Source organism: Apteryx rowi, unplaced genomic scaffold (assembly GCF_003343035.1).
Source record: "Apteryx rowi isolate R43461 unplaced genomic scaffold, aptRow1 scaffold_11, whole genome shotgun sequence".
Lineage (NCBI taxonomy): Eukaryota > Metazoa > Chordata > Aves > Apterygiformes > Apterygidae > Apteryx > Apteryx rowi.
In genome coordinates, this window is record NW_020447308.1 from 2,530,883 (window position 1) to 2,557,298 (window position 26,416).

The window sequence follows — 26,416 nt, forward strand, 5'->3', positions numbered from 1 at the left end:
TCTGTGCCATGTGTGACAGGGTCCCGCTCCATGACTGGGCTCTACTTTTGTCTCAGAGAAGATTACTCATCACATCCTCTTGCYTGACGTTCTGCGATCCCTAAATCTGCAGTGAACCCGGGCTCTCAGACTTGTTTTAAAACATCTAGTTGATTTTTTTCATTGTTTTTTGAATGTTTTTGTGCTCCTTATTCTTTTCATTCCTTCTGACTTGCATGAAGGATGTTTTTTATTCATGTTATCCATTTTACAGTATTGAACTGCTCATATGGCTATGGTATCCCTGGCTATTTGAAAACTAACACCCAAACCAGATGCGTGTGTGAAAATGCTTAAGTGCACATGGACCCCAGTAGAAATCAGAGCTCTATCTGGAGACTCTCCCTAAAATTTTGATCTCAGGACTGTCCTCAAGACCAAGAGGTGAGGGGGGGGGGTAAGAAAGAGGTTTGGTGTGTCGAAGCAAGGAGTCCACGAGGGAAAGTCACTTTACTAATTTAGATTTGGCACAGGGTGGTTGTCCTAACCGTGGAGAAGTTGAGACTCAGCAAAATGAAGGGACTTGCCTAATGTCTTGTGCTCAGGATGTGTGCCAACTTCTGTAATAAAGCATATGTTTCCTAATTTCAAGTCCTATAGCCTCATCCAACTTTTCTGAAGCTTCTGCAAGGCACCTTTACTTTGGTCTGGGACCTAGCCAGAGTGAGAGCTGACTGACTCCAGGGAGAATACAGGAAAAAACAGCGGGACAAGCCTGAAGGTCCTGGCATCTAGTTTGGGAACACAGCTGGAAAGGAGCTAGGGTTCAGTGACAGGAGGAGCTGAAGTACCCCAGTAAGGAGGCCTTCTGCAGCTCAGGAGGGAAGAGGGAAAGGAAAGAGCTGAACAGATTAAAAACAAAACAAAAAAAAMCCAACACATTTTCAAGTCATCACTCATTAAGCAGTAATGTCCTCCTTTTCCGGCCTGCTTAGAGAGGGATTTTGACTTTTTGGTGGCATCTCGTAGTGAAGGCAGGTTAGTGAAGTAACTGCTGAAGGAGGAGAGAGTGGGTTTTTTTGGTGCTTGTTTTGCTGCTGACTAACTTTGTGGTGTTGGACTGATCAGTGAATTTCTCTGTGCTCTGTTTTGTAATAGTTTTGTAAACTCAGAGGGAGGCTGTGAAGCTTAATCAATTAACTCTGTGCAAATCAGTTTGAAATGAGTAGGTGCAGGCTACCAGAGAGGAGTTAAAAGACTCTAAATAATGCAATATCAACTTCTTTTCACCTGGGAGAAATTTTCTGTAGTGCAGACTTCCCCAGGCAACACTTAAGTTGACTCGTTGATGGTCCAGGTACGTAGTCCTACTACACATCTGGGTTTCCCCAGACATGCTTCCTTCCAGAAACCAAGTAGAATATGAGACCCTGGCTGTTTGGCTGGGATTTCCATCAGGGTGGCCAGAGGAATCACCTGCCAAGTATATGGGAAGACTGGAGAAACGGCCACGGAGCATGCACAGATCAATTCTTTAGCATGTGTGTAGACAATATGAGGCACAAGAGACGCGTCAGCCCTGCCGAGCGCACGCTGTGCGAGCGACCTGGGCATGTCCAGGAAATCCAAAGCAGTCCAGATGTGACGGGCTGTCTTGCAGGGCTGCGAAGGAAGCAGCCTTCTCTGGCTCCCTACTCCTCCTTTTGGAGAGATGATTGCAGAGGAGGTAGAGCTTGGTGGGGGGCAGGAAGCAGACTGCAATCAAGTCTGCGTCAGGATGGCGCAGATCAGCATTATATCCTGAACTAGTTGCAAACATCTGGGTTTCTCTACCCAGCGCAATGCTCTGAAGTGGCGCTAGATGTGGTCCAGAAAGTAGCAAGGTCCTGGTAGCATAGATGTCTGCTTGAGCCAATAAACCTTTGTTCCAAGATGTACTCATCGCCCCAGCACAGAGTGCTTTTGCAGCTGCGAAGCCATCCGGAGAGGGGGCGTGCAAGGTTGTTTGCTCAGGACCACCTGTTTTGGGGAGGTCAGAGCTGTTGCATTGCAATGTGGTCCAACAATGCAGAGCTGCGGGCTCTGATTTTCCCTGGACAGTGCGGAGTCCGGGTGAGTTTGGGTGCCTCCCGACACCCCTATGAACTGTCAGGGAAGACTACTTTGTGGCTGGAAGGCAGGGCTTACGCCTCCAACAGAATTTGGGTAGGAAGACCCCCAACACTGAGCGACTCCCTAAAATACAGAACTGCTGAAAAATGAAAAGAATCCAAATTTGGTTTGAAAACCAAGTGATAACAACTGTTTTTCCTGTTCAGCCTGGAAGCTTTGAAGCTAACTGGATGTTTTGTTTTTAAAAGAAATTGTAATGGGGATAATAAACTTTGTCTGTTTTTTGTGAACTAACTTCAAATATCTCTTCCTCCTCTGAGGGAAGGGGGAGGGGGGAGGAGAAATCCTTGGTCCTAAAGCAGCAAGTACATCACATCAAACATGACTATGTTAAATACTAAAAYGTTCAAAGTACAACTGAGATAGATAAAGGCTTTGATGGGAAGTGGATATTTCCCAGGGACATTACAAGCAATAATCCAGATGTTATGGTGTAATGCAACGAGTGTCCATGGATAGATCGGGAGCTCAAGCCAAGCAGCGCCTGCTGTAGGCCTTAGCCCTCCACTCCCATGCTGTTATGCCATATGGAAGCAATCTCTCGGCCCCTTTAATAGCCAGCTTTGGATTCCATTTTCACAGGGCTCATAGAGCTAAGTGGAGCTGTTTTATGGACAAGTTAGATAGAAGCCTTTCCAAGATAAACATCCAATTTGAAATTAGGACATACCAAGCTGCAAAATTATTTTAGGGCATATTTCATGGAAGCACTGCCATTTTTCTAAGGCGATTGCCAGACTGTAGAATGCCCTTTGATCCCTTGTGGACATTACTCCCTTTTTTTATAAAAAGGATTTTGAAATAGTTGCAGTGTTTAGGGAGGAATATATCTGCCGGGACTTTGAAGTATGTCCATGGGAACAGTCATGCTTTAGCTTTTTGGCCTAAAAGACGAACTTTAAAAAAAAAAAAAAAAATTACATTGCAGCTGGATTTATGAATCGAAATCTCATTTTCTTTTTAAAGGTAGGAATTTTTATCCAGTGTGCCAGGAAAGCCAAAAGGGGTGTTTAAATAAAAGTATATTAATATGCTTGTGGGATTCAAAGAGTTGGGTATTTTAACCAGTAAAAAGCAAGTAAAAATTTGTGAGTTCACCACCCATAATTTAAGAATTTTGTTGCTGGGTAATTGATCCATAAAAAGTAATCCTCAGACATCAGGTGCTTTTGCAATCGTTTTATTTAGCAACAACATTTCTTTCTTGCTTTTAAAGCTAACACATCCTGTTTTAAAGTGACTTGTGAAATCTTCTCCTCCGTCTTGCTCCCACCTGTATATGACATGATTGAAGCGCGGAACTGCGGCGAGTTAAAAGTTGTTTCACGGGAGTAAAATATGGCAGGATTTTTACTGTGAGAAGAAAAGTATAGCCTTGAGTTTTAATGTTTCCAGCTCTCACTCTTACTCCCCCCAAATAAAGGCCTATTTAATCATCCCCTGTCCAATAAAATATTGCCAGTTAGCAAACTGTTAGTGCCGCCGTGCTATGTAGGATGAAATGGTGAAGGTAACAAATGGGGCTACCGTGTATCCATAACTCCAGGTAAAGAGCCCAGTCGTGTCATCGTTTTTCAGCAGGCGTCAGTGGTTTTGATTCGTGAGCTCGGTTTCTGGGAAGAGGCGCTCCGAAGGCTTGCAGGCAAAGAGCCACGGCCGAGGGCAGGTGGCCGAGTGCCTGGGGATGGGGAAGACGCAGGTTCAGCTTTTTCCTTGGCCGTAGGCTTGCTGTATGTGGGCTGTCCCACAGGAAGAGACAGGCCCCRGTTTTATGGATGTAGCTGGAGACATTTAAGAGTTTACTTCTTTCTCCTCTCTTCCACCTCTCCTCCCCATCACTCTCCTACGTGTTTCCCTGAGCCGAGGTAACGGGCTGCTCTAAAAGTGCTAAGTCTGCTCTTACCGAAGCTCAGCCAGGTTGGTTACGTTGCCTTCTCTGGTGGTTTAAGCTAATCCTGCTCGCTTTGCTCTGGTGCTGGGCGGTAGCGCTCACGCAGTCCCTTAATTTGGGCCAGCCGTGGGGTAGAAAGGGCAGAAAATCGGTAGCATCTTCCTGCCTTCAGTTCCCAGCTCGCTGCTGGGGGATCGCCATACCTCTCTCGTTTCTGATAGTTTCATGGCGCAGGCAGTGTAAGTATCAAAAGGTGGGTTTGTGCGTACAAACGTTTCACGTCGCTGACTTGTTTTTCAGTCAAGTTTCATGCGGAGTGTGCGACTCTCCGATTCTTTACGCAAGAACCAGTTGTGGAACGGACTTGTCACCATCACGCTGCTGGAAGGGAAGAACATCCCAGGAGGCGGCTTGGCGGAGATTTTTATTTTGCTAAAATTGGGAGATCAAAGATACAAGAGTAAGGTAAGTACTAAAATTTCCTTAAGTTTGCTGAAGCCAATAAGGTACTTGATGTTTCTTTTACCAGTGTTGCTAACTCGGGTAGAACTATACCTGGATCTCTCTTGTTTATGTGAGAGCAAAACGAGGAGATCAGATGAGGGACATTAACATTTACYAATATATTTTATGTACTAATATAGGAAGAGGAAATTAGGAATATTGTGTTTATATGTTTTCATGCATATACCACGCTCACATTGATGGATGTTCAACAGTAATCTGACATGAATAGGCTACATGCATCACACATGTTTTTTGTTCTCTGCCAATACAGAAGTCAGGTTTGCAATGTTAGGTATGCTGGAAAAGAATACCTTAAATGGTTTCCAGTGCAAAGGGTTATATATTTTTTTTAAGCACTCTTCTTGAAAAATATATTGCATATAATGAGAAAAAAAAAACAAACACCTGGAATATTCTAGGTTTTAATTAGAAATTTTATTTTTCTAGGCCATATATATTTGTATTCAGTACCATTTCATGGGAATCTAAGAACTGAATGGTGTTCCCAAAGACRTACATTTCATCTCTGAGAGGGAAGAAGAGGGGCTGTAATTAAAATAATAATCTATAGAGAAAGCAGAAGCTCTGCACGTCATCAGCTGGCTGTGTGAGGCGAGGAGGAGTAAACGAACAAAATCCCTCCCGTACAAAACGTACACTGCAAGTTCACAGGACGTACTGTTCAGAYGTCTGCACATTTGAAACCTGCACTCCGTCTCCCACAACAGACCCCAAACCAAGAACATGATATAATATTTTTATTTAGGAAAGCTGCTTTGAAAATTAACAAACAGATTAGTTATTTTAGAATAAATATACATTATTCCTGTTAAGATCCCTTTTTATGTTTCTCTTTATGGTCTATTGCCTGTGCYAGAATCTGCAAGGCTCTGCATTATTGTTTGCAGTCACAGAAAATTAAAAAGTTTAAAAGGGAGAGTCAACTAYGATGTTGCCTGCAGTGGGTTAATTGCTTAGTATTTCTGTCCGGAGCCCAACAAAAGTTGGGGACCACTGCTTTAACGTAGCAGTAAGCATTCAAATTAGCAGCACGTCATGTTCTTTCCTGGAGCTTATTTAACTTATGAAGTACAATCTCATGGTGCAGAAGAGCAGACAAGATGGGAGAAATCTCAGTCATGGTCCAGCTAATCCTATCTCCTGTTTCTCTCAATGGCCGTGCTGATATTGATGGTGGTTAGTGTAGTGTGTTATGAATTGCAGGTGATTTAAGTTCTAATCCAGTGAAAACTCACACTCAGAGTAACCTCTACACATGAACAATCTCACTGAACTCAGGGGAACAATTTACAGATATCAAATTAATTGGATATTAATATTTTCAAGGCTGTTCCTTCTTTGCCTGTATTTTAACACAGAAGAGTGAAAATACTAGTCTGGGTTCCTGAATTCATTCAAACCTGTTTTAAGGTCATTGTCTTCCAAAGGCTTATTATTGATTTCTTACAGTGTCTGTGATGTTGAATGAGGAGCATGGTCCATTGAAAGTGAAGATGGTGGTTCCACCTTGCATTCGAGCATTTCTCCAGCCATTCATGCACATCACGCTTTCATATTTATCATGGGATAAATATGGGAGAGAGGAAAGAGAGCTTTTAAGAAAGATAAGGATGTGTGTGATGGGCTGTGAAGCTTTGATTGGAATGACCTTCTTATACTTGGTGTCCTAATATCTGGCCTTGTTCTTGTAGAATTGATATGTGCTTTACTGTGGAAATAAGTGCCATTTAAGAAAAGTAAATATTATAACTGCATGTTTTCTAGACACTGTGTAAGAGTGCAAATCCTCAGTGGAGGGAACAGTTTGATTTTCACTACTTCTCTGACAGGAAGGATATGTTGGACATTGAGGTCTGGAGAAAGGATAACAAAAAGCACGAGGAGCTCTTGGGAACGTAAGTTTTTTTGGTGGAGGATGTTCAGTGTAAAAGATAATGTAATTTTTACTCTTTGTAATTGATCAATTTACTTTCATTGCCCAGCATCATACTGCATGTTTCTCATTATGCAGGTCATGTCCACATGCCTCTGGAAGGGTATGTTTATTAAAACCTATTATTGGTTAATTGATTAGCCATGACCTGAATGCAGAGACACCCAAGCTGACTCTGCACATGCTGACTGTAAAATCCAAGTAGGAAGGGAGCTCAGTCTCGGCTGATTCAGAGAGATCTGGTGGCAGTAAGGAAGTGGTATTTATCTGTATTTACATGATAATACTGCTTCCAGGTGCTGTTGCTGCGCTCTGCAGGGCGGATTTGCTGGGTCGGATTGGCACTAGCTCAGGGATCTTTGTGCTCCTTTTGAGTGACACGGGCATGCCTTTTCTCGATCTGTACCTTTGTGGTGTGCTCTGAAAGCCTTGTTTACATATGGGTCCTGTTACCTGGGTTTGCTTTATTTGTGCGAGCTCTTGCCCATTGCCACAAGGAACTGACCTCTGCGGGGCTGGTGCTCACACTGTTGCACAATCTCATACCGCTTAAAGCGTCGCTCTTCGGGTGACTTCCCAGGTGATCTTTCCCATCTCCTGACTGATACTGGATTTTGCCCTATTACGTTATTCCATTATAACTTCAATATGACATAAGATCATTACTTGAGAATTTAGCAGATGAGACTTTTTGTGAGTTAGCAGTTGAACCTTTAATTTAGGACTGGGAATAGAGTATAGCTCTTCTGTCCTCATCTTTCACTTTCTCTCTAATCCCATCCTGTATTGTGCTGTTTTAGAGACTACAGTCTTGTTTATCTTCCTTCCTATTGCCTCCTCCCTTCTTTTGACTTGCCGTGTTGTCATCTAGACCCTCTTCCTGAAATGGCATCTGCACGGTTGGATGCATGCAGCAGCACAGAGAACTATTTAATTTACTGGAGCCCTGCTTGGGTCTGTTGGTGCTTATCCACTTGCAGGATCGGTGCCACGACCTCCGAATTCGTAGGGGCAGGGAGCCTGTCTCCAGTTGTTTGTGTTCTCACCTAGCAAAGCTTTTCACAACTTTTTACAACTTTTCACAACTAAATAGCAGTAACGAATGAGAGCATTCTATTACTTTAAGCATTCAAATAGTTCAAAACTATTCACTGAAAAGAACAATGCCCTTTGGCTCTACAAATGTTTGTGGTTTCGCAGTGCAGGAAATGCTTTCTGGCTGAATGCTATTGCTCATCACAGGGAGAAGTGGCTGGAGATTAATCCGTTCCTTCCATTCTCTCAGTTGCTTTTATTACTTCTGATACTTTCTATTTACAGTTGAGAAGTGTAGCAGCATTTGCTGCTTGCCTCTGTTTGGTCTCCCTAACGCTGGAGGAATTTTTTTTTTTCCTTCCTCTTTTCTCCTACTGATTTCTGGCAGGTGGTGTTCGGTATGGCAAAAAGTTATCAGCAAACGGCTTATTCTATAAACAGTGGTATTACTAAAGATTTCAGCAGTGGGAAAGCCTGTGTGCGTAAGATTTACCTTAAAGCTGTTTTTCCTGGCTGTACGGAGAAAAAACATTACTGTTGTTGCCTCAAGCACAGTGACTTTGCTGTAGCATCAAAAGAGAAAAAAATGTACTAGATTTTAAAGAGTGATTGCAAGAATAGGTAAACACCAAATGCATAATAACAAGCCTTGTTTGCACAGTGTAGAAACTTTTGACACCCAATAAATAATTTTTTATGAATCATTCAAGTGCAGTCTAATCTGGAAAAGGATTCTGCAGAAAAAAAACATATTATGAGGAGCTGTGTTTGTTGTCTCCATGACTTCCAAGTCAAGTTTTGATATTTCTAGATTTTGCAACACCACTGTAAGGAGGACTGCGCAGCTAAAATGTCTGTGGTTTATGTTTGGGCATTGCATATAACAGTGTACCCCGACTGCCTTCAAGTAATTTGCACAGATTTAAGTAAAGGCAAAAGCTGGCACTGGCATTGGATCTTAATAATTCTGTGGTTAATAAGTCGATATAATAGAATCAGTCTTGTTCTTCCAGGGCTGTGTAGGTTGAACTGTTTGCTAGACCTTAAAAAATATATATACAGATTTAGCAGAAGTTGGAGAGATGCACAAGGGAAGTCATGTCTGATCTGTACTGGGAAACAACTATGTAGAGTAAAAACTTCGGTCGATTCCTTTAGATCCAGGATTTCATGTAGGAGGGATGGCTTAATTCCTGGGATAATGGCCCTTCTCCTGGGTATAATTTGGTTTAAAGGTAGAATATTGCTCTTGAAATAGGACCTGAAGCTTGAGTGAAGAGTGTGGAACCTGTAGAATAAGAAATGTATCAGACCTCTGGTACTAAACATTAACACCTGGGACTTCTGTCTACTTCTGAATAAGTGAACAAGCGTTCAGTGCAATTTCATGTCACCCTTCTGCTATCAGGAGACGAGCACTCATTGTCAGTGCACGCTGCAAGCTAAGTTATTACATTCAGCCTACCTACGCTCCCCTTATATTTTCAGCTGGATCCAATTTCTCTTCCTCACTTAATATRCTGAAGCATCGAGTAGTTCAGCTGCCAGAGTCTAACACTGAGGGGTGGCTGTATTTTGGTGCTGGATAAAATAATCTCTCTATTTAGTCTGCATAGAACTGTTAGTACATTTATTGGGTGCTTTTCGTGCCCTTTGGGATAAGAGGGATGCCATAAACAGGAGATGACGTTAATGTATATTAATAAACAAAGGTGTCAACATTTGCAGAATTTGTCCTGGCTGAGTTAATTGTTTATGCCAAGTTGTTAGAGTGTGTTTCTGTGTTAAGGGGTAGGTTTTGAAAGAGACACTGTAAAATGTTAAATTTCTTTTCCTCCACAAATTTAGCTCCAGAAATACATTTTACAAAAATTCTAGACTTAAAGCATAAGCTATAAGATAGGAGCGCGTCAGATATCTTTGAGGAATGCCTCTGGGAAACGGCGCCTTTGCAACAAGGAACGATCCTGTTTTAAAGGACATGCAGTTGGGATTAAACAGTAAAATCTACCACGCTGGTTCCAAACTTTTTGTTTAAATTCCACCAAACTATAGGAAGAGTCAAACAATCAAAACTTATCTGTAGAATAAGTCAGATTAGAACCATATATATGGTGGTCTTGACACTTGTGGCATTTGAAAACCTTTTCCAAATATTAATCATAGACACATCTTACTATATATGATGATAATGATCCTAACCTTTTTCATGAAAGGCTTTCAAGAATTGTGCAGGATGAAGTCTTGGCAGTGATGTGTGTAATTTTTTTTCATATATACGTACATATGAAACAGATGAAAAACATTTAGGAGATTTACTCATCATAATTCGACAAACTGTGGGTTTGGTTGTAAAATATTTCTCAGTGATTGATGGTAAGAAGTTAAGCCCAACACCTTTTAGTCAAATTCAACATCTGATTTCCTTATAAAGTTAAACAAATTTACCCCCCACGTTTATTCTGCCCTGAATTCAAACAATACATCTTTGCAGACTGAATAAAAAAATGTGTAAAAAATTGTTTAGAGGGTAAATAGGAGAGCTGCAAGTAAATCAAAAGAATAATTTTAAATGAAAACTAAAACTACAGCAGAGTCCTCTACAGGACTGGGGGTCAATACAGAGGTGCAGACCTCTATATTGATCAGTAGGAGGAAGGAAAGCAATTAATTGTGATAAGGGTGCTGCATTGTGTGCATAGTACAGTCTAACTTATAGATCTGCATCCCCTATAGATCATCTATACAGCCATGTGTCTAATACATATTGTGTGAAAGGTTATACCTGGATTTAATATGCAGTTTAGGGAAAGATGGCAACACGCTGAGATATCCTATCCTGAGTTAGATGACTATGTGAGAGTTTAGCTCAAGGGGTCATTTGCATCACTGAAGGTATAAATAATCCTTGAGGTTTGCACTTTGCATTCAGATCAGGCAACTTTTGAGCAGAAACAGTGGATTGCCTCTCTTAGTTTTATCCTGTGCCCATCGCCGCAGTATCTTACCACTTTTCTGTAAAACAAGCATCTGTAATAAGGCCTTTCAGATATAACAGGGAAAGAAGGAAAGGAATAGTTTCTACCTTGGAAGGATGGGGAAAGTAGTTTAGAAGTCATTAGATTATTATTACTAGTGTAGAAGTGCTTTTGTGGAAACTACTGAATGTATGTAGTAAATGTATTGAGGGTATTTTACTAAGATGCATTCTTTGCAGTCTGATCAATTACCCTGTATAACCTCAATGACACAAATTGTATTTTTTCTTAAGCTTTTTGCCATTTGTGAGTGCAAATGTGGATTTTCTTTTCAGTTTCCCAAAAGAAAATAGAAAGGCATACCATCACCTTGAGTGAACACAGATGTTTTAAGGAAGTTGCTTTGCATGGAAATCGGACATGATTTGAGGAAGAAATGCTTGCACTCCGTCTCCTGCTGTTTTTCCCTCCACATGTGCATCCCTCCTACCCCCACACTCTTACGCTCAATCTTTTCTTTGACCTTTGGCTATTCAAATTCTTTGAATAAGTGTAACAATTCCAATTTGCCAGAACAAACTAGAATTATATTTAACTTTGAGGTTAAAGGTTTGGTAGGATACCCTGTTGTTTGAGAGAGTTGTCTTTTTTCTTTCTCTCCCCCATATGAAGTTACTAATATAGCCAATGCAGCTACAGTTAGTTTAGCTTTTTCCAGCTTTGTGTTGTGCTGAGTGGGTGGTGGATGAAATGTTGATGTGGGAGACCTGGCCTCTATTGCCAGCTAAACCACAGAGCAGCTGGGTGACCCTGAATTTTCCCCTCCCTCTGCTTCAGTGTCTTCATCTGTATCAAAAAGAAAGAAAGAAAGAAAAAAAAAAGCTAAGATAATAATACTTGCCCCTTTTGTACCGATACCTAAGGTATCAGTAAAACTGCTGCCGCCTGAGAAGTAACCGTGTTAATGCAGCCAAGGTGCTGTTGACCTCCCAGGGGGAAAGTGATAAACATTTCTCAGATGTTTGTCTTTTTTGTTTTCCCTTCTGCTGCATCTTCTCCCATCCTATCTTTCTGAAGAGTCCGGGTGTAGCAGTGAGCTTTAAACGCAACCTCTCGCACTTGGAAATTGTGTCAAGAGGCAGCCTGCRCGCGGGGCGGTTTTGGTGCTCTCCCTGGTTTATTTTCTTTCTCTTTCAAAGCACTTGAGAGCAGTTAATAGGAGTAAACTTGCAACCTGTTGTGTGTTCAGCACGAGGAACGGCAAAGAGCGTGCTTAAGGCAAAGTCATCGCCTTTGGTCCTGGGCGGGAGGCTCTCGTACAAAGAGCCACGTTTTAATGCACGGTCCTAGCGGATGACTTACAACCTCATCAGAGCAGGGACTTTTGCTTCATAACAGAGCTGGTGGGGTTTTCAGGCTGAGATGTTTTGGGAACGTTCCCCCCCTCCGTTCTCCCTCCCTTAGCATTCACAGAAAATAGGCTGTTAAGAAGCGGAAAGCATGCAATTTATAGCAGATGGGTATAAACTGCTCCAGCTCTACTACTGGAATGGGATCAATCAGGAGCACTACATGCACCATTTACCCAGAAGAAACCCACCTGGGGGAACCCTGTGGAATTTTAGCCTATTAAGACAACACCTTAACAAGTTTAGTTTAAATAAAAACTTGTCGGCAGGCATTAAGCGGAGCGAAAGCACGCTCTCTCCATCATCTGCTTGCTGTCCCTTGGAGAAATGCGACTCCCCTTACGCTGTGGCAACAAAGCTGCTCCTTCCTCGATTTTTTTTTTCTTTTTCTTTTTTCATCTGTAACTTTTGTTCAGCCTGTTCTTAAAAGCAAAGCCCCACAGAGGTTCAGAAAAGTTCCACTCCATTTACTGGACTTCTAAATAGAAGGCATTTAGCTGAGCTAAGTGATTAGACTTTCTGTTGCATTTAACCACTCGCTTCACATATAACTGGCTGCCTGGTGAACTCCCTCTCTGCTTTAGCCCATCCTTTTCCTTTATTATTGTCCCTTCCTAAATGTTTCTTTTTTTTTCTTTTTTTTTTTTTCTTTTTTACTTTTTGAAATATCAAATTAACAATAAATGTTATGAGTTGGAGCGGGACTTTTAAGACAGCCCTTCCCTTTGGGAAATATAACAGTGCACTGAAGACATAGCTCTGGTAAGGCTTGTAAAGGAGATTGGGGCATACAGTATAATGTAGCATAAAATGGAGTGTGTGACTAAAGAAACTAATCTATTTTAGGCTAATGTTTAAATTTTGCATTTGCTCTTTCTTTCCCCCAGGTGAAATAAAATTGTTTCAGATCTATCACAAAACACTCTGGGATTTTAGAGAGGAAGGGAGGCAAGTCAGAGTTAAATCTTCCCAGCGGACAGCTTGCAGCCCAAACTTTTGCCTCTGTGCTTACCAGTAGGTGAACCAGAAAGCAAAACTGGCAGCAAGTACAATGGAAACTGGCTGATCGTTCCCCATGTCTAGTTTTGGGGTGCCTATTTTTTTTCCCATTTTTTCCATCTTGGAGAAGCAGTTCAAATTATATATTTCAAAATGTGGTTCAGCTCTGCAAAGGTGTTTTAGGTGCCTAACTGCTATTGAAATCAATGTTAAATACTGCTTTTATATTTTTTTCAAGCTTCTCTCTCTTAATAACCCTTGGCGATGTTGTCCTAGGTGCAAAGTTGACATTACTGCCCTGCCAACGAAGCAGACCAATCGTTTAGAGCTGCCGCTGGAAAAACATCCGGGGTCCCTGCTAATGTTGATCGCTKTCGCCCCATGTACAGGCGTTTCTATCTCGGATCTGTGCGTCTGCCCCTTGGGAGACCCCACTGAAAGGAAACAGATTTCACAACGCTACGTGAGTTTGCATTTTGGGTTTTTTTTTTTCCTTTATTTTTGAAAGTAGTCAAAATTGCAGCAAAAGATGATTTGTCCGGTCGTAATAACATGTCTCCTATCYGAGAAAAGTATTACATGCGAGAGTTATTATGTTTAGAATGACAAGGAGATTGACAGGGCAGRTAGACTCGAGGAATTTGGCTGCTTGTATTTGTTCAGTTTTAAAATAATTCTTTCCTTTGAAAACTTGAATTGTGTTAAGGCATTATCATGGGGAATGCGAGACTATGAATGTTATAGAGAGAGAATAGTAATTAGCCTCCTTTGAGGAGGGGTTATGTTCTGGACAATCAGCTTTTGGAAGACAGACATGTGATGACTTCTGCTCATCAATCCTAAAAAGTTAGACAAGAAGAAATAGGTGCATCTCCCTCTAAAATGGGGTGCGTGAGACTGAGGCATGGGGTATTTGAACAACTTAAGYGGAAGATGCTGTTGAGATCAGATTCTGGATTCCTCAGTCCCAATTCACTGTGCTACCTCTTGACCCACACTGCTGCGTCAGGTCCACCTGTGCCTAATTTTTTAATGCTGTTTTAATTGGCAAGTGATACTTGCCTAAGCATGAAGGGCTCCTTCCCACTTTCTCCATCAAGTTAACATGTAGCTTACGTGAACTGAAAATTCCCTAGAAGCAGGTAGCTTGTGGTGTCATGAACTTCACGGATATGAGGAGTGAGAGTGGGATGGTGGAACTGTACGTAGGGATAACAGTTGTTAAAGTGCTGTGCTGTAGAGATAGGGATGAATATAAAAATGTAAATGGTTTAATATCTGTTTAATATCTGTTTCTTAGTGAAGTACAAACTAAATGCATCTTTTTGTTTTCCTCCTTACAGTGTATAAAGAATTCCTTTCAGGACATAAAGGACATTGGCTTCCTACAGGTCAAGGTTTTAAAGGCAGCTGACCTGTTAGCAGCAGATTTTTCAGGTACTTTATTTTTATTTTCCAACATATGATGCAATGATGCATTTTGAGTGTTATTTGCACTCTGTGTAGTACTGTCAGTTGACCAAGGAAAAGTAAATCTTCTCATTGCTTCTTCAGTGGTGAAATTGCATTGGGGTCTGGAATTCCAAAGAGTTTTGACCTATGATCCCAAAGCATGTGGGAAAGGTCCACTGGATGGAGATCTGATTTCCCCCTTTAGATCTGAGTGGCATGTCCAATAACTTTGGATGGCCTTCTAATCAAAATTTTCATTTAAAAAATAGCTCATCTCTATGCCTACCTTTATAATTGTGATATGAGATAGTTGGAGCAGAATATTCCTCTGTAGATGCCATGAGATTTGATTTCATTCCCGGAAGCCGCACTTCAGAAGTGCATCAAGTTTCAAGATGCCTATATTTACACCTAAGGAAGTGTGTATTGAACGCTGACATCTGTTTTCTACCATTGATTCAAGGTGATTTGGTGGCTGACAGGCACAGCCTGCCAGTGTATTCTGTGCGTGCTGCAGTAGGCATGATACRGTGTCAAACGTAATGCAAAGTGCATTCAGTTCTTACAAAAGGAAACACCARGCTTGATGGAGGTTGTCAGATCCAGCTCTAGAATAGCTACACACACAAATGTGAACTCCTTGGCTGCAGTTAATCTCTGATAACTGTGATACAGGAGATGCCTGTGTTGCATTTGTCATTGGTATTGCAACTAGTAAGTGGCAGCTCTTGATGTTGCAGCCCCGTGCACCTTCCTGTGCTAACTAGTGAATTCTGTGCTGACAGAGAATCGGTGAAGACTCTGGATTTATTTTATGACTCAGGAAACCAGCACCAGTAGCTAGAACTGGCTTGTCAACAGTTGCATGTGTTTTGAGATCACCGTGTTCTTTATTTTTAATGTCGACGTAAGGGTGAGCATCCTGTGCATACGTGTGTTTGTTGTGGCCTGCATCTTCAGAAGACCCTTCATTAGTAATGAGATAATGTTTTATCAACCCAGTGGGAAGATAGATTAGGGTAAATAGTTCTGATCTGGGGTGCAGACATCACTTTTTATTACCTGTTTTCATTTGCTCACTCTGTGATTTGACTCTCCAGGAAGACAGGGATACCCTGATCTTGCTGTTGTGTCTTTCTATAGGAATATGTAAAATAGGGAGAATATATACAAAGCAGTGGTGACTGTGCAGTAGCCTGTCCATCAGGCGCTTTGCGAGTCTGTGAACTAGATGGAAGGATGCTTTAGAAGGCCACGTGTGCCAGATGCTGACACGATGCTTCCCTGAGCGCATGAGCTTGACTGGCCCTACAGGCTGTCCCTGACAGCAAAAGCTTGCCAGCGATGGAAAAGAAAGAGCAATGGTTTTTCTTAGAGCTTGTTTGAGGCTTTGATTTGGAATGGTCTTTGCAGCTTTCTTGCTCCAAACAAGGACAGGTTTTCTACTGAGCTTTACATCAAATTGTACTTGGTTCTGACAGCAGTGAACACTAATACCTTTTAAAAATACAGCCTTATATGGTTTCTTCGGGGAAGTTGTAGGGAACTGATACTCTTCTGTAGTGTCTGCCTGGATGCTATTATTTTTATTACCATCTTTTCCAGGATACTGGAGACCTTTTAATTCCCCTCTGTGTGTTGCAGCAGCTTGTAATTCACAGACACAGCATTGCGTGTTGTATATTTGCTGACATAGTCATTTTTAAGATAACTTGTTGATAAAAGCAGGAAAGATGCTGGAGAGAAAATACTCTTGCTCCATTCTCTGGTATTCATACAGGCATTATAAAATAAGAGAATATTGCTCCTAGAATAAGGACCAAAGGATAAAGCCCAACATGAATCATAATATTCCAGTTTCAATTCACTGCTTAACCTTGCAGCGAGAACAAGGCTACCGCAGACAACGGTACCTCAAAGAACTGAAGAACTTAATTTGAAAACAAGCAAACAAAAAAAGCTGCCACTAACAAAAGACAGCTTGTGCAAAAATGCATTTCTAAGTTGATGTAACATATACATAGGTATGGAAGTGCTAGTGTAATTGGCCCTCACTAATAAATTTAATAAGAACTATCCTACAGCAAACCAGAACTTTTTGCAAATGGCAAGGGTAGGACTGTCTAGGAATACACCAGATTTTAATACAAGCAGTGTCCAGGGAAAGAACCAAGTCCTGAAGGTTATTTATCCTTTGGATAACTTCATGCAGTTGCGTCAGCAGTGGATTTGGCCCCCTTTCCATCAATACTTAAACAGGAGCGTGTGGGTGGATAATGAACATTGGAAGAGACACACAGGTTCTTGATTCTGCAATTCAACGACTTTTCATAAAGAGTATGTGACACACATTCCTTGTGCATAGCACAGAATGAAATTCTGCTTAAGTAAAAGGTTACTCAGTCTGTCATTATATTCAAAATAACCCAGGCTTTGAGCCTGATTCATGAAGCAAATGACAAATTGTTTTTCAATGGCAGTGCTGAAAATATCCTAGTATTATGCTGTAATAGACCCACCAAATTGCAAAAGGATGCAGCCATTTTAGGTAAAAATAGCATAATTTCTGATCGTGAAATGAGACACATAAAGATTAATTATCTGTTCTGAGCCATTCATAAATGATTAGTGCAGCAATTATGGGCTTCCATAATAGGACCCTTCTAGAGCAGTGCCATATTTCCTGCATTGCCAGGGAGACTGCTCAGATTTATTGTTATTGATAAAAGTAAATTCAAAGTCCAGTTAAAAATCTGATAAAGGAATAATCACRGAGACAATAAGAGATGTAAAGATTTTCAAGGGTTAACAGAAGAGCAGTGTGAGCAGCTAGCATTCCCTGCTCTGTCCTGCCCCACAGCAGTCGTGATCCTTGGGTGGGTGTACTTCTGCAGACCATCTCACGTGCCAGTATAAAGTGGCATTACACATCATATCATATTCAATTCAAATCTATAGAYTTTTGTACAGTTGGGATTTCTGTTGTTACTTGATGTATGCTGGTACTTATATATTTTAATTGTGAATTTTTGTTACCTACTGTAATAATAAAAATCAGAAAACAACATAGTATCTGCTTTGGTTTTGAAAGTCTACACTTCACCATTTGACACACATTTTCGGCTAGCTTCTACACAGATATATCAAATATGCAAAATGTCTTGGGCCACAGACAGCCCAGTTTCAGCCTTCCATACTTTTATATWCCTAGATAATAGTTTTGTTGATGTGAAAATGACTTTTTCTGCTTTGTTGGGTGTTTTCTGTGTATGCATGAGAGTTCTCAAACACTGCATTTGCTCACTGACCAAAAAATAGCATTCAGAATACCAAATTATACAGTAGGATTGTTTTTGGCATATACCAGTTTGCATTTCAAGCAGTTTCTCTAAAGAGCTACAAGCCTTTTCCACAGTGGTCAGGGAATGGGCACATAAGCTGAAAGGGAGAAGACAAATACATTCTAGTAACGAGCATGTTTTAAACTTTACCACTATTGACTCGTTAATACTCAGTGTTTAGATGCCGAAAAGATTCCTGTTTAATTTATAAACTTCTCAGAGTAAGATCCTTAAAAGCTCTGCATTGATAATACCAAAAATAAGGATTAAGAAAAAGAAAGCTTTTGCTTTTTTTTTTTTTTTGGTCCATTATCTGAATCTCTACATTACAGATATATCTAGTTGCCTGCATAAAATTTAGGCTAGATTTCTGTGGTTGACTTGCACATGAACACTAAAGATGAAATTAAATCAGATACTGAGTCAGACACACTCATGATCATAGTGGAAAGTGCTGAGCTGCTCTAAGTTGTGCCAGTTGTGAATTCATATAATAGAACTTATCAAAAGAAATACATTWGCAAAGAGGTCTTCACCATAAAAGAGGTTCCAAATTGACATCTTCCTTTTGAGAGAAGCTGCTTTTTTTTCTTTTTCTTTTTTTTCTTTTTAAATATGCTATCTGGTTCACACACGGATTCTCCAGCTGGATCTTCTAGTTGATGTCAGGTTTTGCTTAAAGTGTTGTACTACGTAATAGGGTCTTCATATATTCAAGGACTTGCTCATAGGGAACTGATTGAAGAAATGCTGCTGATCTAGCTACAGTGCCATGCTTCTCATCTCATGGTACGTGTACTTAATCCTATTATCAACTGATGAAGACCACAGACTCCAAGCAGAAGATGAAAGAGGGAGATGTATCTGAAACATGCTTGCCTACTTCAGAAAGGCAGTGCTTTTTTTCATAATGTCATTTGAATAATTGTCAACATTGGCAGATTTTTTTTGTTGCTATAAAGGTTTAGAGGTTGTTCACTGTAAGCCTCAGTTTTCAGGCCTTAGAGTGAAGCTGCCTGAAAGAATTGGAGGATAAGTTACCTTGATAAAGTTTCCAGAGCTGAAGATGCATTGGTGGGATTGTTATTAAGCAAGTTGCTCCAAGAGGAGAAGGCACTTTCCAACTGTCTTCATGCAGTGTATTCTTATTTGGCCTGTCACTTCCCCAGCTATGGTGCAAAAAAAGAGCATGCTAACCACAATAACTGGTCCACTTCCCTTTTTTTTTTTAATTTATTTCAATCTTTTTTTCCTAGGTAAAAGCGATCCTTTCTGTGTATTAGAGCTGGGAAATGACAGTCTTCAAACACACACCGTTTACAAGAACCTCAACCCAGAGTGGAACAAAGTTTTCACATTGTAAGTGGATTGCTTTTGAAAACATACTGCAAATACCAAACCATTAGCAGCTTAAATATAAAACCCATTGACTTTGTGGAAATACAAAGGTCAAGTTTAAGATATGTCATTTTTTCATAGTCAGAAGAGGATGTTGGAGAAATATCAAATATAACTCAATTAAAGCCTTTTGCCTTTTATTAGTTCTTGCATGGAGTTTATTAATAGAAGTCATTAAAAGAAGAATTACTGTGATATTTATAGGAAGAATCATGACTAGACATAATGGAGTCATATCTGGATCCAAGAGATAATATAACAGAAAATGGAGACTAGATACTCACGCCTACATTTTCCATAATTTAAAATAAAATATGTTTCATTGAGCCATGGTAGAATACCTCATTTAATTTGTAAGTAAGCACAGAATTAGAGTTCACCATTGTTCCTGATATAGCTGATGAATTTAAAGTAGTCAAAGGTAGCTTACTCCAAGTTAGAAGCTTATATTTTTCTGAAAACCAAACCATGCGTTTTTGGGTGACTTTATTAATAAATAGAAGTGATAGTTTAGGTATTAGCAGCATAATTTTTTTTAACCTTCCTTTATGCTGACATAGATTTTTTGCAAGTAACTGAGTGAGATGAATTTCTCCAAGACCACAGTAGTCTGTGGTAAAGAAGGCAACCATGAGTGCTGCCATATCATATCTACACCTGTCAACTGAAAGAATAATACGAGCATTATGGAGTTGTTGCAGAAGCAACATTCAGAAAGACTGAGCTGCATCTGAATACAATGAAAAGCGTCTGATCTCTTTGCTAGAAGTGCTTTAGTGTGTTTCTATTTAATTCACGGGTGCCAGAAACTGAATTTGTGAAATACTGAACCTTGCTCTATCTAATGTCTTCTGCAACTGAATGCATGTCTCTTCCAGTCTTTCCCTTTCTCTTACTTTGCCCCTTCTCAAGAAGCTTCTGGCCATCACTATTTTTTCTGAGATTATGCCAGCAGATGAGTGTTGTAGGATGTTCAGCCAACGAAACAAACCTAATGAGAATCCAAAATGATTTTTTTTTTTTTAAAGTTTGTATCTGTAACTCTTCAGGGTCTCAGAAGTGTCAGCTGCTGACTATTGCTATCCTTATTGTTGTTGCGCATTTGCTCCAAATAACAAATCTTCAGAGACTGACTGTCTCTCATCCATCTCTTTAGATTTCTGGCCTCTTTTTTTAATTGAAATTAAACTCCTTAGATGCTATTGAGGATTTAGATTTATCTTGGCCCAGAGCATATTGTTTCAAGCAAATCCATTTCAGCTGGCGTGTTCAATACTACCAGAGCGCCCTACCTGTCTTATTCAGGTTTTCTGTAGCACACTTATCTGTGTGCGACATGCAGGATTTTTAATATTTTATATTGCTGGTAGCTATATCACATGCAAAATTATAATGGCATGGAGAACTCTGTGCAGCTATTTTAAAAGGTTTTTTCTTTTAATTTGGCTTTGGAGGTGTCTGGAAATATAGCTGCTGACTTGGCAGGTTTTAATGTATTTTAAAGCCATAGGGTCTTGAACACTGTACAACAGGTTAGTTGTCCGCCTACAGTGACTGGGTCACATCAAAGAGCGTAATACAGCTGCTGGCTGGATAAGGAACCTTTAGGTTCTGAGTTTGCTCCATGAGGTAGGCAGAGGTCCCAAGAGCAGTAATGTTCTCAAAGGACCTTCTTCGAGGCAGAACAACCTCACCCAGTTAAATAACAAACACGCTATACCACTTGCCTCTTGCTTTAATTCTTGCATTTGAGAAAAGGAAAAGCAGAGATGATGAATATTCATCTTCAAGTTACCCATGCTTTTGCAAGCGCAGATATAACTTCTCTCAARTGAGACTGATGTATTAATGATCTGATACCTGCATAGGGTTGAGTGCCTACTGCCACATCTGTAGAATGTTTGGACTGGATGGAACAAAAATATTGTCCATTTGGCCTTTAGTTACCATTGTTAGATTTTTTTAAATAATTGTTTTTGTTAGTACCTTAAAAGGGAGATAATTGTTCAAGTCAAAAGAAATTGCATAAGTTTTTCTACATTGTTTTTCACATGTACTTATTGTCCTGAACTCCAGTTTTAAATTTACCTCTCGACCTCTCCCAATCACCAGCTACCTCTTGTTGAGAGCCTAGTTCTACGTTGTTATAATCAACATCAACACACAAAAAATGTCACTCTCTAGCAGTTATTTTCTTCACCTAGTTATGTGACTGAAACATGAGGGGAAAGCTTGGGGAATACCCATCATTTGATTCAATTTTTTGGAATTTAATTAAATGCTCGTTTTATACTCCAAGGTAATGCAAACTTAATTAGTAAAACAGTATTCTCAGATCTTTGTGGAGGAGACTCTGTGCATGTATATAGAACATTATTTGTGTGTGTGTGTTTCATTCCAGCCCTATTAAAGATATTCATGACGTTCTCGAAGTGACAGTGTTTGATGAAGATGGAGATAAACCCCCTGATTTTCTTGGAAAAGTTGCCATCCCTTTGCTGTCTGTAAGTTACATTTGCTATGTATATCATTYCAACATTGATGGTTTCACTGGGAACAAGTTGCGTTTCTTTTCCCCATAGTACAAAGCAACACAGATTTAGAGATAAACGGGTTTTGTGACGTATATATGTCTTAGCTGGCAGTGTTTATAGTCCTCYGTAGTGCAGCAAACCTTCCCAACCCATTTTAGTACGAATTTGGTTGATTGGAAAGAAAGTTGTAGAAGCGTCTGTACTTCATCAGTACTGTATGCTGTGCAAGTCCGAAAACATAACTGAGTTGTTCTGTATGTTTCCACACCATCTTCTGAAGGTAACGTTTTAAATATGTCTTTGTTCTGTCTTGCTTCTTTTTACTCCAAGAAAGTAATTGCACATCACAGTAGGATTGACTAGAGATAGCTGTTGTTATTGGCACAGCTGAATAAAATTACCTAAAAGGGGTGTTTTCCACTCCATAGTGCTTTTAAAGACTGGTGGCTTTTGTTCTGTAAACAAGTATGTGAAGAGTGAGCGCTACCATGGGAGTGTAAAATCAAAACTGGAAACAAAGCAAGCTCAGGGGAAAGTGGTTGCTCTGGAGATTAAGGAGAGTTGAAGCTTTTTCAGAAATGGCCAAAAAAGGCCAAGCTAAAGAGAGGGGAACATAAAAGGGTCATTAAAAGACATTAATAGAGAAATGGAGAAAAGCAGCTTTGTGCTTGGTGAGACTGATTTAAATTGGAACAAGGCGAGTAATAATAGAATAAGTAAACCAGATCAAGAGGATGTAAACAGCTCCATGTGTACATATGCAGTATCGCAAAAGATTTAGGTAACTTTTGCAGTAAAGCTTGGGAATAACTTTCTAAGCCAGTGGCTTTTATGAAACCAATTAGCAGTTGGAGCTAGAAGCCTCACGGGACCCTCACGTTCATATCACTGAAATCATGTTAAGCACGTGTTTAAGCACGGGGATTTCCTTGAGTTTGGAGGCACTGACATTTTTCAGTTGGCTCCCTATATGGTAGCGATGCTGTGATGTATTTATGCAGTGAATACAGTGTTGAGCCCTGTATGARCATTAATACTTGTGATGTATAACATGATTCGGGTAGTACATGCATGTGGGTAGCATGAAGCTTTAGGTAATGCATAGTGTGATGCTGCGGGTTGTAGCTCTCAAATAGACAGCCTGTGAATTCCAKTTGAAATTACAGAGCGCAAAATTGCTGTATGGTTTTGAAACATCCCTGTGAATGTGTATTCCCCTCTGCCAGAAAGGCTGTGGCCCACCTCTCTCATAGTTAGGGCCAAAGTTTCTTTGAGTCTTGTGGTGGCTAGTGAGGGAAAGGCAATATTGAAATATGGGCCTCAAAGAGATGGGAATGACGGGAGGTTTCTAGGGGGAGAGCACAGATTTCATTTGATCAAAGCAGGCCCTATAAGCTCCACAGTCAGCTGGAAAATTTATGGACATGCTTTAGGTAAGGGACCGATCAAGATCAGAGAGGGGATGTTGAACTGCAAGGATTTGGTGTTTCCAAATAAATAACAAACTTCTCAGAGAACTCTTGAACCGGCTGAGGATATGATCCCAGACTAAAGAATGCTTTATAGTGGTAAAGAAATAGGGTAATGTGCTCTGGTTTTGTTATTATTGTGTTTAAACATGTGTATTTCTTGAGGATGCAAGTTAAAAGCAATGTGGCTTCAGAAACTCTGCAGGCGAGTGTGTGTGTTTTCATCCACCCCTTGCTCTTTGCTAGTTATACTGGAGTCCAGCACATGTGCGCCCCTGCAATTTTGAGAATAAGGTATGGCTAAACTATGGGAGAGCTTGAGGGGTAAGGACTAGGCTTTTGGCACCAGACATCTTCCACTCAAGAAGCAATCCTGGGCAGAGATTCTGCACCAGCCCAGTACACCAAGAGACCTGGCTGTGGGCAGTTTTGGGAGTCAGCCTGGATAAAATAAATGATAAAATTTCTGTTTTGAGACTCTGTAGAACAGTCTGAGTCTCCAATGGGAGAAGCCTGTCCAGTTCAGTGACATACATATATGCATACTTGTGTGTGTGATATGAGCATAACGGTGTTAGAATTGCAGTGTGTTTTGCCGTCCTCTTCCCCCCGTGGTTGTGACTCCGAGTCCTTTTTGAAGCTGAGGATATTTTAGATTGTCTATTTTAGCGGCCTGAGTTGTTGATACATCCATTTTTAGAACAATATTAAAGTCAGCTTTGCATGGAGAATGATTTGATGTTTACAGGGAGGAAAAACTCTTAACATCTTTTATTCCATTTTTGATCACTTTGTTAATTTTTCCCAAAGTCCTCATCTCTCTGATGTTACTGGAAGAGAGTGGCTAGAGCAGCTGCTCTCCTGCAGATCCAGCGCTTGCCAAATGGTCTGCATGATCGGCAGCAGGCTGTGTGGGCTCACAGTGAGAAGATGTTAGATTTGGATTTTCTGTTGATTTTATAGGCAGTTGTCAAGTATCCCTTAGGAAGCATGTAACAAGGCAGAGGAGGGGAGTGCATGTGTGTGGTAATGTCCAAACTCGATTCAGTGTCGGCTTTTTGTCCAAGGTTTGAGACAAAAAAATAAAAACTGTTTATGCTTTCCCTTGCCAACTGATCTTCTTCTTTCCCTTCCAAACTTTTCCTGCCTCCTATTTCAGGCAAATCTAATATAAATATAATCCTCTCGGCTTCTGATTAAAAAACATTTTGCACCTATTAACTTAGTCTGTTCAGAGAGAGAACTGCAGTTTTCTAAGCTTTTTTCCTTGAAATAGGAATTTCAATCTATGTTGTCATTTTGACTATAAATTTGAATGTATCCTTTGAACTATTTAAATAAATATGTTCAAAGGGAACAACAGTTAGTTACAGTCTCAAGGACACCTCACAAACCCCACAGATTTAATTTCTCACAGGTAATCAGGCCTAATTCTTGATTTGCATTAAATTCCCATCTGAAAATAAAAGTGCATTTGCCATTTTATCCTGTTAAGTTAAAAATGCACAAGTTTGCCTTGTGATCTGTCAGCATGTGAGCTAAGTTTACTTCAGGAATTGTTTATGGATGACTAAGTTCTCTTCTCAGTTAAAAATTGCCTTGAATAAAGTATATGTTGGAAGGATATGAAAAGTTCAGTTAATTGGAGAATTTTCATTTAAATGTGTCCAGCAGTCTTGCAGTGGCATTTTGCAAACGTGTATGCCTTTATCATGATGACTACGCATTAACATGAATGCCCCAAAATTCACAAACAATGAAATTGGACTCATGCTTTCCATTCACCCTTGACTGCGATCTAGGCTTTTTGCACCCCCCAAATAAGAAATACAAACAAAATGGGGGAGCACAAGTAGTTTTAAAATGTCAGACACTGAATAAATCTGAAAACTTCACWTTGATTTTGATACCATTACACTGCATTTGGTATTTTCTCTGTTTTGCAGGTAGTTTGGGCGGGTGGGTGGAGGGAGAGTTGTGAATTGTCTTTTGTCGCCCTCCATCAGGAGGATGAAAAACAAATCCAGAGCTTGCAGTTTAACCCTAACTTCCTCTGTGTCAGCCAGCCCATCAGGTTTTTTCTCCTGCTCCTCTTTACGTCAACTGCTCCTCGCCTCCTATAAGGAATATACAACAGAGACCTCTTCTCAAATACTCTGTATAGCCACATTCGCAGAAGTCGCATTTAAACTGGAAAAGGTGCTGATTAGAGCTATCAGGCTATTCAGGAAAATGGAGCACTGTCTTACCAAAAGAAGCAGGCCCTTGTACTGGAAAATGAAGAAGATCCTGGGAAATGGAGAAGTAGGGCAAAAACTTCACTGCTTCAAGAAAGGAGCTGGATAGGTTTAGAAGTTTTGTGGGTTTGGGGGAACTTGAACTAATTATCAAAGAAGCCCCTTCCATTTCTGTATTACTTTGTGGCCTAGATCTTACAAAAAGCAGCCCTATTTCTCTTGGTAAGGGTCTGTCTGTCTTGTTTTGCTTCAGGAGACGCCTGTCTCCTAGGAGGTTGCCAGTTATTAGAGACATGGGAGTATATAATATGCTCCAGTGAATCTGAAAGCAAAGCATAACAAAAATCTTCAGGCAGAAAGACCTCTGAATGAAGTGTTGTATCATAGAAAGGAATGTTCTTATCCGTAGCATTATCAGCTCAGAGTAGACTTCAGCTGCACCCTTTTTCCAGCAAACAGGAAGAGGTCTATGAATTATTTTCAAGTACAAAGCAAAGTCAGTGTCTAACAATACAGCAAAAACAACTAATACGACTTTCGCAAGCTTAATTATCTAAAGCATGGCCCGGATTCGGGGAACAGGCACCTGACAACTGAGATTACTTAGCACTTGACCATAAGTGGACAGACTTTTGTGGGAGCAAGCTGGAGAGTTTGAGAGCAGGGAAAATGCTACAATTACGCAACAGAGGCAGCTGTCAAGTGGAATTTCTGTTCTGATTTTTACCCTCTCATGAACCAGAAATATTGGAAGAGGAAAAAAGTCTCTTCCGTTAAAAACTGACACCTTTCTGAAATGAGAGTCTCCCCAGACCACCCACCGCTCACTGAAACTGATATTAACAGGACTGTGTTTTCCTGAGGACCTGCCTCGCATCCTACCATCTGTGGCTTGTGCCCCCAGGGCTTTCGGTCCTCACAGGCTGCCTTCACGCCATCAACTCCATCTTCGTTTGGTCTTTCGATGTTGGCCCTCTGCCAAGAATCCAAATTTCTGCCCTGCTTTGGATGCCACCGAAGTTTGTTAAAAGGGAAACTTGGGGGGCAAACAGTTTGGGATG

At 40.5% G+C, this 26,416-nt stretch overlaps 1 protein-coding gene across 3 annotated transcripts in view; it reads left to right on the top strand.

Moving 5' to 3' along the window:
• The window catches only part of MCTP2 (multiple C2 and transmembrane domain containing 2), a 125,328-nt gene that overhangs the window by 47,605 nt on the left and 51,307 nt on the right, over positions 1–26,416 (top strand). For 2 of the 3 annotated variants that reach the window (XM_026074904.1, XM_026074894.1), the window contains exons 10-15: positions 4,343–4,507; positions 6,335–6,465; positions 13,201–13,387; positions 14,268–14,361; positions 18,974–19,076; positions 21,517–21,619. In XM_026074904.1, the coding sequence (XP_025930689.1) occupies positions 4,343–4,507; positions 6,335–6,465; positions 13,201–13,387; positions 14,268–14,361; positions 18,974–19,076; positions 21,517–21,619 (783 nt within the window). Of the gene's footprint in view, positions 1–4,342; positions 4,508–6,334; positions 6,466–13,200; positions 13,388–14,267; positions 14,362–18,973; positions 19,077–21,516; positions 21,620–26,416 lie in introns of those variants that run through there. The other variant, XM_026074914.1, reaches the window with a different exon arrangement.